The sequence below is a fragment of the Hylobates moloch genome, unplaced genomic scaffold (genome assembly GCF_009828535.3).
Source record: "Hylobates moloch isolate HMO894 unplaced genomic scaffold, HMol_V3 SCAFFOLD_2, whole genome shotgun sequence".
Lineage (NCBI taxonomy): Eukaryota > Metazoa > Chordata > Mammalia > Primates > Hylobatidae > Hylobates > Hylobates moloch.
In genome coordinates, this window is record NW_026652277.1 from 127,259,403 (window position 1) to 127,273,922 (window position 14,520).

Here is a 14,520-nt window from a genome sequence, read left to right on the forward strand (position 1 = left end):
CATCCTTGGGCTCGTAGAGTTCTCAGGGCGAAGCCATACTAGAGAACTTCATCCCCAGGAGATGTGCAGTGGGTGTAGACTTTCTCTGGAGCACATGGGACACTCCCTGGAGACCCCAAGAAACACTCAGCGGTATTCTGCAGGGACTGCTGCCCTTCGTAAAGGCAGGGGCACTGAAGCAATGAAGTTTGGGTTTAACTGCTAAAGCAAACTCATCATACCCATAGGCTGAAGAGACCTGAGAACATTTATATTTTGTCAAGAATGAAAAAGCCAGTAGATTTCAGTTGGTGATAGAAAGATGGTAAATTACAGACATTAAGAAATGGGCAGGGAACAAAAAATGGGGCTTAAGTTGCCAGCAAAACTTGGTAGCTATTGGCAACTCCCAGCCTCCTGAAAAAGTAAAGGCTTTTGAGGTTTATCCTAACTTTGGCAATAGGCTTCCAGCTTTTGTTTAAAAATCATTTTATTATGAAATATATAATGCAAAAGATATATAAAAAGACTTCTAGTTTTTAATTAACATTATTGAATTTATAGGGATCAAAGAGCTAAACCATCTATTGTGGAGATTAAGAAATGAAGGCTCAGAGAAATTTACCCAAGGTTACACAGTTAATGGTCATATTTTTTATTTTTTAAGAGTCAATCTTGCTGTTTCCTATTCCAGATCTTTTTATATTGCTGCTGAAAATTGTTATTTTAAAAATCTCATTAAATTCAATTTAGTAAGTTTTCCTCTAGCATATACTGAGTCATATAATGACTCTAGATTTCATCCTTCTTAAAATTCCAGGTAATTTCTAATTATAAAATAATGTATAAAGCATGCTTCAATGAATACTTAAGAAAAAGAAAAGAGGCAGCCAGTCAGTTGTTGCAAAATCCATTTATTTTATTGGGAAGATGATAATATCTTATGTTCACAAAGTTCACAAACAATTTTGTATGTAAAATGTATAACCCATATTCTGGTTTCATTTATCACAATGTTAAATGTATTTCTTAAAGCTAACATTTAATGAGTAATTTTAACAGAGACTGACTTTTCTACTGAAAATGTTAAAAAGGAAAATAATACATTTATTAAATAAGTCACTTAACTTTTCTATATGGAATTATAAATAGAATGTTTGTTTTGTTAAAGCGTCAAAGTTCAGGCAAAGAGCAATACATTTTAAAATTGTATTAAAACTTATGTTTCCATAAGAGTGCTCCTTCCTGGCTGGCAGACCTTTGAGTTCACCTGAAGTCTGGCAGCCATGGTACCTTGCTCAGGAGGCAAAAGTACTTCCAAGAGGCCCAGATTTTCAATCTACTTCTCTCAGTTTCCCTCTATCACTTTCAGATAACTCTTGAGATTCAGGCTGCTATTACCTAAGTAAACTACCCATTAATTGGGTCTATATTTCTGAGAGAGAGAAAGGTCTTTAACTTATGGTCAAAGTCAATGGCTCTGAACTGAGGTTCCTTGTATTTTCTGGTCATCTTGGTACCCAGGTATGTTATGAGTTCACAACTCTCCATAAACTGCTCCATCTTCTTCTTATACTTTTTTCTTGTATATTCAGAACCTTTGGGATTAAATGCTGTAGAAAATTTCACAGAACTATGAATAATTTCTGCTAGTTACTGAGTCATTAAATGAAAGAGAAAGAGACCTGGATGTGTGATTGAGCTAGTTACATAGTTATGGTCGAGAAGATATCCAAATCTCAAACAAAATCTGGAGATTATTCTGTTTTAGGTCATAATTGCCTCTATTCACCCTTCTTTATGGCATGGATTATTGACAGCTGACTGTATTACTCGTAGTCCCTACTTTGAAAACAGAATTTTAACTTTGACATTTTATTTAAAATATTTGCCCTGTATTGTATTTGCTACTAAGACTCTCTCTCTCTCTCTCACCAAGCAGGCAACACAGTTTAACAATCCTATTCATCACTTCTACTACCATTAATGTTAAATTTGTTCTGAGTAGTAAATCATTAAAAACGACATACCTTTGAGATGAAGTGCTATATATAGCAGTGCAGATCTCCTTATACTTAAAAAGGGGAACTTGGGCTTTAAGCATCCCGCTGCATTCATTGCTTTAATTAGAGAAGTTGCAATACCCTGCAGGGAGGGAACAATTCAAATTTTGTGTATACTTGAGTTTGGTTTCTTTTCTTAGTGCCAACAGATAAAGAGGCAAATATTATTTCTTTGCCTCAAATAGCCCCCTGGAGTGGGGATGAGGCTTATAAATATGGTTAGATGACCAGTTAGCCAACAGGAAATACAAAATATATTTGATTAGGAAAAATGAAAATTACAAACTGACTTAGTGTCAGCTGAGTGATGGATAGGAGTATGGGCTTCATTACACAAGTCTCTCTATTTTTATATGTTTGACATTTTTTATAACAAAAAGTTAAGAGAAGAAAGAAGGGGACCCTAGGCTTTGCGATATCTTGGCCCGTATCTGCTTTCATTCTCAGAAATGGCCAGACTGCTTCCCACTCTGAGGACCCTTGGCCACCTGACAAGGAATTCCAGAGACCACAGTAGTCAGTGCTGGCAAGATTCCAGAGCCCAGAAAAAGGTAAGAGGCCCTCCTGATAAAAATTGGCCTTCATGAGAATACTCCCCTATGGGTAGGCCTCATCTGGCATTTTGATGTTAAACCAGACTGAAGGCTAACCTTATAGGCAAGTTGAAAAAATCAGAGTGGTTAAGAATTGCTGACAAAGGTTTGAAATTGTGCCCTAAGCATTTATTTTGTAGACTTTTTTTTTTTAAAAAAGCTTTAAAAATAGTAAAAATAAAATAAAATAGTAAAGATAGTGGTTGGCTGCTGCTAAGTTTTGCTATTCTTAAAAAGTTATACTTGGATAAATAAAGTATAACTTAAATAGAATAAATAAATAACAGTAAATAAAACTGACTTTATCTGAATGTGGGGCAAAATATGGGCTTTTTGGTTTGGTTGTGTCACTGTAACTCCACTCTTTTGAGTAGTCAGTGAATGACCCTCTCACGGACTGAATCTGCACATTTCAAATTATGAAAAGTTTCACAGACATTGAAATTCAAAAGTAAGAACCAAACTACATATCTAATTCAAATGGAAACAATTTTGTGACGCTCTACTTTCTCTTCACTTTGGTGCAGATATTTGGGAATTAGCTATGGAAGCAGGGGATTTTCACACATTTTATTTTAACCACTACATATGAACAAAATAGGCTGAGAGAATTTGCAGCTTAAAATCAGAAAACTCTGCCTTGAATTTTATCGTTCCCAAAATAAAAATTAGTGTTAAAAAGAAGAAGTCACTGTATTCTTCTAACATACATAACAGAAAATTAAGTAAAAGAACCTGTTCCAGATATCCAGGCAAAGGAAGACTAGTAAGAAGTATCGGTTCCCTTAATGGGGGAAGCTTGTGTGGAAGCTTCTGTTCCCAGTATTTCAGTGGCGACCTAAGAACACAAAGTTCATTAGATGGATGCTCACAGTTATACTCAGCGTGTATAGATAGGAATAGACAAGAGATTATTAGAAGATAAAGTTCACTACTTGTTTTTCTGCACTGGAGAAAATAATACAAGTGGGAAGGCTGGGGCTCCTGGAAGTGCACAGCCACTCATGTCAACTGGGTACCCAGCCCTACTCACCTCATCTCAGTTTTCTCATTTTTCACAGCAATTATATAAAACTTTCTTTATTTTCCTTAAACTTCTGACTCTCCCAAATGCCCCCTCACCCCCAGGCAGATGCCATGCTGTACTCAGAGAAGCCATCGGGATGGGACTTCCTCAGCCCATCACAAGCAGAGCTACCCACTTGTTCTCTTCCCATGGTGGAAGTGCCTCCCATCTGAGACCAGGCCCCTTGGTCCCACCGCTCCCTCTCTCCAGGCATCTTACTACAGCACCTGCTTGCTCCCTGCCCTGGCATCTTTGCCACTTCCTTCTTTATTGGGTCCTTCCCGTGCATATGCATTTAAACATCTTCATAATTCCCCATTAAAAAAAAAAAGAAAAACCATTTTTACTCCTTAAATCCTATATGCCTTCCAGAAACGAACATCTCTTCTCCTTTTATAATTAAACTTCTTCAAACAGTGGCTTCACTAGACATTGCAAGCTACCACACAAATTTTATCTGCAGATGGGATTTGATCCACATGTATTTTATTTTTAAATTTGAATCAGATGTGGATGTTTAGGAATGTGAACAATTTAAACAGCAATAATAGTTTCCAGCTTCTTCCAGCAGTAGATGGGCAGCTCTGGTCCCTTCAGCCGGCCATGTGCAGTCCAGTTTGCACCAGGACCCCTGACTCCTGTGTCTTCACACCCAGCCTGCTTGCCTCGGGTCCCTCGCCTCCTGGCTGCTGTAGGCATTGTGTTTGTTTGTGCCTCTGGACTACAGGCAAGAGCTCAGTTTCCTCAGCTCTGCTCCTTGGAGCTCTGTAGTCACGTCCTCTCACATCACTTGACAAAACCATTCTTGGCAAGATTACTAATGACCTGTTACACCCTAAATCTCAAACGCTTTTCAGCCCTTGTCTTGCTTGACCTCTGAGAAGCATTTAAACCTGTTGCCATGCCATCCCTCCCCTCTGCCTCCCTCAACCCTCCTCATCCTGGCCCTCCTTTCATGTCTCTGTGGTTCTTCTTTCTCAGTTTCCCTTGTAAGCTCTTCTGACATTTATGCGTTGGTGTTTCTCAGGGTGTGGTCCCAAGCCCGCTGCCTTCCCCACATAACTATGGATGAGCTCAAACATGTCATCATATTTCAGACAAGATCACTCTGGCAGCCTCATCACTGGTAGTCCAATCCATGGTCTACACTTTAGTAGTGGTCTGACTCCAATCCATGGTCTACACTTTAGTAGTGGTCTGACCCCAGAGCAAATCTGATTCCAACGCCGACCTCACTTACAATCAGTCAGTGTGCTCAGATTGCCCTCAGGATCACTATGAGGACACAAACTGTGTACACAGTATGAGTCCATGAAACCGCAAACGCTTCATGGTGGTCTTACTTGACCTTCCACACTCTGGCCCTGCCCTCCACCTCCAGCCTCGCCTTCACTCCATCCCCTCTCCACATCGCATCCAGCTATGCTGAAGTTCTTAACAGTTCAGGAATACCCTAGGCCAGGTTTGTTGTAGGTCCCTCTGCTTGGAACATGTCCCTCTTTCCCTTCATCTAGCCAATTCCTACTCCTTATCCTGACCTTACACCCACACACAATTCAGTTAGACCTTTGGGCTACACTTTCTCAGAAGTCCAGGCATTTCCCCACCCTAAAGTCCATCACATTCTGTTGTTATCAGGCACTCAAAGTCCATCTTACCCTGGACAGCTTTGGGATGGCAGGGACCAGTACTTGTTCACACACACACACACACACACACACTCACACTCCTTTCCCCTGTTCCCAGCATGTTGCATGCAACACAGATTTTCAGTAAATATTTGTGATTTAATGGTCTCACCTCAAAAATTTCTGGAGTTTTTCTTTGTTCTCACAAATATATATACGATTACGATATTCTAAAGCATAGTTAATGCTACCAGGTACTAGAGCTTCATATCTGGAAGACCAAAGAAACAAAACAAAACCTCTATTGTATAATTAATATGCAGTCTTCTGTAAATAAAAGGTCAAAAGTTTTTTATTTTTCTACCTATGTAGCTCAAGGAAGAAATAGAATATTTTTCCAATTAAACAATAGCAACCTTTTGACCAATATGTTAAGATTATTACATGAACCACTTCTTTGGCGTAGCAATATCGTTCTATACTTCCACGAAGGCCAGGACTTGCCTTTGGTTTCCATCCTGATAGGTCACTGGACAGTAGCCCTGGAGCTCCGCACACTTAGGGAATCGACTCTTCAGCTCTGACAGCGTCAGTCTTTTGGGGATCATGTCAGCAGATGGGAGTGGATGAGGTGCTAAGGGAGGCACGTACAATTCTGGGTTCTCCAAGAATTTCTATTAAAAAAGAATTCCAGTAGCAACATGATTTAAACCAGAAATGCTATGCCAATCAGAAGGCCACCGAGGCTCTCCTGCACCCTCCCCATTTTCAGTAGCAGAGTTCTGCTGCTCCTCAAACTGTAATAACCTCTCCTCTGAACAGAAGTTCCTTACAGGAATACTCCCAAGTGATCACATCCAAGATTTATCCTCATCTCAGTCACTCATTCATTCATTCCTACAAAAAACACTTGTTGCGCTCCTACTACACTACAGTCACTGGAGAGAGCAGGCCCTTGCCAGCCCGTATTCCTGTCCTGCTGTGTAATTAACCGGTTGGGTGCCTTTGGCAGGTGAGTTAACTTCTCCAGCTTCAGGTATATTGCTCTGTAAAATGGAAGGGGTGGACCAGATACATGGCCTTTAATGTCACTTCCAGTTTTAAAAATTCTATGATTACCATTTAAGTAAGCAGGAAGAAATCAATATCTCATAATAAAGGGACCAACAATTCTAATTCTCCAAGGAAATAAAATGTTCAGAGGCATCTGATTTTTTTTTGTTTTGTTTTCAACTACCAATCTTTAAAAATCATCAAATTGTGGACATTATGAGACAAAATCTATATTCTGTTCCATTAAGCAGAAATATAAGGTATATAAAGAGTTCTAGTGATAGAAAAAAAATTAAGCTCAGGAGACATATGTCAGCTCTTGCTTCATTTCTACTGACTCTGATTCCCTTCAGCACCCCTGGGTGCTGAACCCCCTGGATCCTCAGTGGGCTGAGCCCTTGATGTTCAGCATCTCTTCCATTTATGGGACTCACTGTTGGCTCTCCTTAGCCGTTAGGCTGGCCCAGGCCAACAGCTCATCATTGACCCTGGACTCCTCCAATGTTTCAAATTATGTCCTGGGATGCAGTTTTGGAACTCACTGCTGAGTTGCTTCACTTGTCCCAGAGTCACAGGTTCCAGTAATGGGGCTCCTGGTCCCAAGTTTCTGGGTGCCTATCCCTTCCTATTGATTAATTCCAAGATAAGACATTTTCTTTCTTTAGTACATATTTGGAGTTAGAAACAAACTTACATTCAGTTTTTCCTGAGAACTCATTTTATAGTAGTGCCCCCTGAACTCTGCTGCAAATTCCAAGGAGTCAGTTGCAGAGCAATCAAATAATTCCTGGGATTCTGCCAGGCTGACAGGGCAGAACTGTCCAAATTCTCCCAGGCGAGAAAGCAGCTCTTGAGGTGTGATACATAACTTGTCAATGCAGGCAGCTTTTCCTATTATTAACATATTAACTATTATCATGTATATACTTTTCATAGAGAACACAATGATTTTAGAAATTAAAATAATTTTAATTACACAGCACTATACATACACATTATAAAATTCCAAACAATAGAGTAAAAAGTAAAAGTTACTATTCACATCTCCATTGTTTCAATCCAATACTTTACTTGAGAGGTAATCATCACTGTTGGATTTGTATCTTTTTCAGTCTTTTTTCTATACCTTCACATATATACTTTTTTGCATATAGTATGCTTGTGTCACTATACTAGAAACATTATTCTGCAACTTGCTTTTATCAGTTATGGTCTTTGACCTCTTTTCATATAAGCTTATATAATTTACCTAATTTTTTTTTTTTGAGATGGAGTCTCGTTCTGTCACCCAGGCTGGAGTGCAGTGGCATAGCTTGATGTCAGTTCACTGCAACCTCCACCTCCCAGGTTCAAGTGATTCTTGTGCCTCAGCCTCCCAAGTAGCTAGGATTACAGATGTGTACCATCATGGCTGGCTAATTTTTTGTACTTTTAGTAGAGACGGGGTTTTGCCATGCTGGCCAGGTTGGTCTCGAATTCCTGGCCTCAGGTGACCCACCCACCTCGGCCTCCCAAAGTGTTGGGATTACAGGCATGAGCCACCGTGCCTGGCCAATTTACCTAATTCTTTTTAATCAATGCATAGTATTCCACTGTATAAACATACATGTAGTTTACTCAACCATTTATCTATTGGTGAATGTTTTGGCCGTTTTAGTTCTTAGCTACTATAGACTATATATATGATACACACACACACACACACAGTTTATACATGTGTATACCTGCACATTTATAAACCTGCTATGTTTAGAAAAACCTATGGGCTAGATTTCAGGAAGTGCAAATAGTTTGTTGACATGATGTTACTCACACAAAGTTCTCCCTGTGCCCAGATCCCACCTAAGAGAAGGAAAACAAACATTTATTCAAAAGTGATTGGCTTTATTCTAAAGAGTAGATTTTAAAAAGAAAGTACCCAAGTTCCTTTAATGAACAAGATTAAGAGTTTTCTCTCTGTGCTTACCCAGAACAAAAATGTAAGTATACACATAAAAAAGAGAGTTTTCTCTCCAATACTCCACTGGAATGGGGACTTCAAAGCAATATAAGATGTTATAGAAAATAAAATTACTTTTTAAATACATTTTAGTTATAATGAGTTATAACTCATTATATAGTTGTATATATTGATACATACGTATATATGTATATTGATACATATGTATATACATATGTGTATAAATACATATATATTATTTAGTTATAATGACTTATTATAGCCAGTACATTTTGTTAGTTGTCCTTTTACCAAGGCAAAGTTTTACCTTTTTAAAAGATTATGCCTAGGAACATACTAAATTAACCATAAAATTAGGAAGCATAAATCATAGTTTGTTTTTTGTTTGCTAGGATAGAAATGATCTCATCTGAAATGTACTATTACAGAACTGTAATCCCTTATCTAAGACCCTTGGGGCCAGATATGTTGGATAATTCAGAATATTTTAGATTTTGGAAATACATCACACTCAGCCAGGTGTGGTGGCTCACGCCTGTAATCGCAGCACTTTGGGAGGCTGAGGTGGGTAGATCGCTTGAGCCCAGGAGTTTAAGACCAGCTTGGGCAACACGGCGAGACCCTGTCTCTACAAAAAATACAAAAATTAGCCCACTGTAGTGGCACATGCCTGTAGTCTCAGCTACTTGAGAGGCTGAAGTGGGAGGATCACTTGAGCTCGGGAGGTGGAGGCTGCAGTAAGCCACTGCACTCCAGCCTGGGCAATAGAGTGAGACTGTCTCAAACAAACAAACAAACAAACAAACAAACAAAATGAAAGAAAAGAAATACATCACACCCTCACAGAGTCTGGAGAAGCACCCTGTAATCAATAAGATGAAATTTCTGCAACCAAATAGGATGACCCTTCCCCACTTACTGGGTTTCATAAAAAGACTATAAATAGCCATATGTCAGCTCATGTCAAGTTTTGCCCTCAAATGATTTATAACTAAACTTGGTATTTTTAGAGGTTTTTGGATTTTGGAATCACAGGCCAGAGGTGTCATGTCACGTGATTGCCTCACTGATCTGCCTGCCTGTACTGGGAAGGAGGGTGTAGGGGTCCAGAAGATGATGTCTCCTGATACCAACTACCATTTCCACTCTTCAAAAGGCCACATGTAATCCTGAAAAGGAGATGGTTGGGAAACCGTGCCCAAAGAGGTTTCCATTATGCAATCTCTCCACAATCCTGCTTTTAAGCAGGGAGTAGGGGAGGGGGAAAGGAACATACACAACATGAAGGGATCTTTATTAACTGGCATTCTTTAAGCAATCACAGCCCTCCTTCAATAAGGCAGGCATTTAAAACCATTGCTTATTGGCTCTCATCCTCCATTCATCTCTTGAAGGCAAAGAATCATCAGTGTGGCATCAGCACTACTCCCAACCAGGTCTTTAGGACATAAACTGATAAAGTGACAGTATTTTCCAAATTGTAACATCTAAGACTCATCAGAGTCAACATAGGTCAATTAGAATCCCCAACTCAACTTCTGAGTCCCAGAAGAAAGGATGCCATCCATGAATGAATCCTGATTGTATCCTTAGGTTCTGGTCTTCTCTGAAGAGCTGAGAGCCAGCTGGGTGGGATCTCCTGAATGTCTTTGTGCCTGTTTCACAGAGTTAACAGAGGGCTTTCTAGGAGAGCATTATTGGCCTTAAAACAAATGACTTTGAACCTTACCATATCTTACCACATAAAATTATTGTCACTTAACATTCCCAATTTCCCGATTAATCTGAACATAAATCTGATGGTGAATTCCTTCACCATATCATCATATCATGTGTATCACTGGAAGCCACAGGGTGGGCTGATCTGATGTGACTCCAGTGGTATTCTTGATCCCTGCCTTGTGGTGTTCATGCCTTTGTGTAATCTCCTCCCCCATGTGTGGGCTGGACTGAGTAACTTGCTTCTAATAAACAGAATATGGCAAAAGTGAGGGGATGTCACTTCCAAGATTAGTTTACCATTATGGCCTGAATTATGTTTCCCAAAAAGATATATTGAAGTACCCCCAGTACCCATGAATATGACCTTATTTGGAAATCAGGTCAGAGAAATACACACAAACAGACAGATACAGAAGGGAGAATGACATGTGAAGACACAAAGACACACACATGGAGAACGCCATGTGATGTCAGAGGCAGAGACTGGAGTGATGCATCCACAAGCTCAGGAATGCTGAGGATTTCTGGCAACACTGGAAAAACAGAAAGGCATGGAATAGATCCTCCCCTAGAAACTTCAGGCAGAGGATGGCCCTGTCACCACCTTGATTTTGGACTTCTAGCCACCAAAACTGTGAGACAATACATTTTTGTTGTTTAAGCCACCCAGTTTGTGGCAGTTTGTTTCAGCAGCCCTAAGTAAAACAATTACAAAAGATGGACACTCTTTCTTGCCCTTTCAGGTTGTACACTTGATAAAGGAAGCTGCCATGTTGGAGAGATTCACATGGCAAGGAACTGAGGGTGGCCTCTGGCCAATAGCAGCCAGCAAGGAACTGAGGTCCTCAGTCCAGTAACACTTAAGGAACGGAATCTTACCGACATCACACAAGTGAGCATGGCAGTGGGCTCTTTCCCAGTTGAGCCTTCAGAAAAGACCATAGTCTTGGCTGACACCTTCACTGTAGCCTTGTAAGAGAGTACCCAGTTAAACCATGTCCAGATTTCTGACCCACAGGAACTGTATGTGTGTGTGTGTGTGTGTTATTTTCAGTTGCTAAGTTTTGGACTAATTTGTTACGCAACAATAGATAACAAATACACTATTCTATCTGTTGCTTATGACACAGATGAAAAGGCTAAGAAGTTCCAATATTGATTTTCTACAAAGAATATTACACTACTATGATACTATAGTGGTTCTATAATATGTAGTACTATAGTACAATAATATATAGTATTATTAAGGTATATGGTATTATAATACAAAGTATTATTATATACTACATGGTGCTATAGTATTCTAATACTATCTATTTCTAGGTTGCTCTTTAGCTCAGATGTACTGAACCTCACCAATCCTGACAGGTTTAGTGACAGGGTAATTTAGAATAATGCAACTTCAAGTCTCAAAAGACACCCAAATGTCTCTTTTTCTAATTATTGGGATATTCTTGATGACATCTGGCAATGTCTGTGTACCCTCTTCTGGAATGTGGCAGGAGGAATCTCTTTAATCCTCTAAGCCCCAGCCTTGCACCATCTCACTGATCAGGGTAAACCTTGGCCTCCTGGTAGGAGACGATCATTTGAACAATATACAAAGGAAACAGAGCATGAAAAAAATCAAAACTAAATTCAAACAATCAGGTACAGGCTAGATTATCAGGCAGATGCTGAAGCAGAAGAGAACAGGACAGACTTCACTGAGATGAAACTATGTGTGGCAGAGGCAGGCACTGGAATCATGTAGTGGATCCTCAGTTCCCTCTCCAGGGCTGACACACCCACCGTGCAGCTGCTGGGCACCTGGCGCTGATTGCTCACAGCTGGACTGGAAATTGCCCTTCTGTCACAGCCTACACAAGTTATACTCCCTCCCAGGGTGGCCTATGGTCAATGACAGGCTGATGCGAGGGTGGAGAGGATACAAAGCCTGGACCCTCCCCCCACTTTGGGACATTTTGAAGGTCCCTCCCAGCACCAGTGTTTCCCCAGGATCTACTGAGGGCTTCTGTTCCCACCACACTGCAGGTTAGTTTCTCCTTCTGCCCAATCTGACCATCCTGACTTGTCCACAGGTGTATCTCCTGATTAGAGTTGCTGGATAAAATAAAGGACACTGCTGGTTGCAGTGGCTCATGCCTATAAACTCAGTACTTCGGAAGGCTGAGGTGAGAGGATCGCTTGAAGCCAGGAGTTTGAGACCAGCCTGGGAAACAAAGTAAGATTGCCCCCTCCAATCTCTATAAAAACATTTTAAAAATTAGCTGGGCATGGTGGCATGCACCTGTAGTCCTAGCTACTGGAGAGGCTGAGGCAGGAGGATCCTTTGAGACTAGGAGTTCAAAGCTGCAGTGAGCTATGATTGTACCACTGCACCCCAGCCTGGGGAACAGAGCAAGCCCCTGTCTCAAAAAATAAAATTAAAGAATGCCTGGTTAAGTTTGAATTTCAGATAAGCAATAAATATTAATAGTTTTTAGTATAAGTATACCCTATGCAATTATTTGGGATATACTTATACTAAAGAATTACTGTTTATCTGAAATTGAAATTTAACTGGGTGTCAGTCAGGCATGATGGCTCATACCTGCATTCCTAGCACTTTGGGAGACAGAAGAGGGTGGATCACCCAAGGTCGGGAGTTTGAGACCAGCCTGGTCAACATGGTGAAACCCTGTATATACTAAAATACAAAAAATTAGCCGGGCATGGTGGCACACACCTGTAGTCCTAGCTACTCGGGAGGCTGAGGCACAAGAATCGCTTGAACCCGGGAAGGGGAGGTTGCAGTGAGCAGAGATCACACCACTGCACTCCAGCCTGGGTGACAGAGTGAGACTCCTTCAAGAAAAAAGAACTAGGTGTCCTGTATTTTTAGTTGCTAAATCTGGCAACTCTACTCCTGAAAGTACTTTCTGATAAAACTTCTGCACATGACTTTTCATCTTGAGTCTGTTTCTAGGGAACCCAGTCTAAGACAGGGAGGGTGAAATAGAGTAACAGAAAGATGAATGAAGCACAGCTTTCACTTTCAAAGTCTGCTGTGGAGTGTTTCCCAGTGCTATCCCACCCAGAGCTTATTGAGATATTTCTAAAAACTCAATTCTCCCTTCCCTTGCACTTTTATCTTCATGCCTTATGATCTTTAGGTGAAAACAGATTCCCAATTTGTAAACAAACAGGAACCAGAGATACTGGTTATGCCCACATGATGAAGCAAATCAAGATACAGTGATGCAGTTATTATTGGAATCCTCACTGCATTTTTCTTTGTACAGGACTCTCTTAGTCACATTGCTCCCATAAACCTCATCATAACTTCTCTGTAGTTTCTGAAGTTAAACAAAATCATTAAACAGATGTCTGTGAGAACCCTACAGATCATATCTTTGTAGTCATCACTCTTTTTAGAGATACCAGATGTAGATAACTTTCCTTGTATTTTGTGTATTTTCAGAGAACAGTCAATAAACTATTTAACAAGAATATATAATCAAACGTGCTTCTGTGAATTCCTAATATAGATTAAAAGACGTTTTAATGAGCAAGCTTAATTTTTTTATGGACTCAACATTTACATCATACTATAATGGGTGTAAATAGTAAAAATAATTTTAATTCTAGATTCCTAAATAAAATTTTGCCAGGTGTCACTCTGCAATCATGGACCCATATAACTACTCCACACATTCTGAAAAATAGCTTCTTACTATTCCAAACACTATATACCCTTTTAGTGAGAGATCATCTATTATTTTTATGTCCTAGATTCACATAGACATTCAATAAATGATAGCTTGGGTAGTGGCAGTCATTTATTAGAACAAACATGCCCACATGTCGTAGTCTATTTTCGCTGCTATAACCAGATGCTACAGACTGGGTAATTAATAAACAACGGAGATTTATTGCTCACAGTTTTGGAGACTGGGAAGTCCAGAATCAAGGTACCAACAAATCTGGTATCTGGCGAGGCATTGTTCCTCATAGATGGTGCTCTCTTGCTGTATTCTCATGTGGTAGAAGGGACAAGCAGGCTCCCTCAAGCTTCTTCTATAAGGGCACTAATCCCATTCATGAGGGCAAGCCCTCGTGATCTAACCACTTCCTAAAGGCCCCACCTCTTAATACTATTATACTGGGGATTCGGTTTCAGCATATGAATTTTGGGTGATACAAATTTCAGACCATAGCATCACAATAATTGGATAATACTATATATATATATATATATATATATGTGTATATATATATATATATACACACACACACACATACGTAGTATTGGATAATACTACGTATATATGGGTAGTATTGGATAATGCTACGTATATATGGGTAGTACCGGATAATGCTACGTATATATGGGTAGTATTGGATAATGCTACGTATATATGGGTAGTATTGGATAATACTATATATATGAAATACTTATTAAGTCATGCCTGAC

The 14,520-nt window shown here is 39.8% G+C and overlaps 1 protein-coding gene across 2 annotated transcripts in view; it reads right to left on the reverse strand.

Annotated features, from left to right (window-relative positions):
• Positions 1-875: 875 nt before the first annotated feature.
• Positions 876-14,520, reverse strand: part of AK9 (adenylate kinase 9) — a 225,980-nt gene continuing 212,335 nt past the window's right edge. The window contains exons 36-41 of one of the 2 annotated variants that reach the window (XM_032156454.2): positions 7,077-7,273; positions 5,834-6,003; positions 5,502-5,600; positions 3,371-3,473; positions 2,010-2,124; positions 876-1,592 (exon numbers count right to left, since the gene is read on the reverse strand). In XM_032156454.2, coding sequence (XP_032012345.1) covers positions 1,390-1,592; positions 2,010-2,124; positions 3,371-3,473; positions 5,502-5,600; positions 5,834-6,003; positions 7,077-7,273 — 887 coding nt within the window. In that variant the 3' untranslated portion in view covers positions 876-1,389. The remainder of the gene's footprint in view (positions 1,593-2,009; positions 2,125-3,370; positions 3,474-5,501; positions 5,601-5,833; positions 6,004-7,076; positions 7,274-14,520) is intronic. The other variant, XM_058435472.1, reaches the window with a different exon arrangement.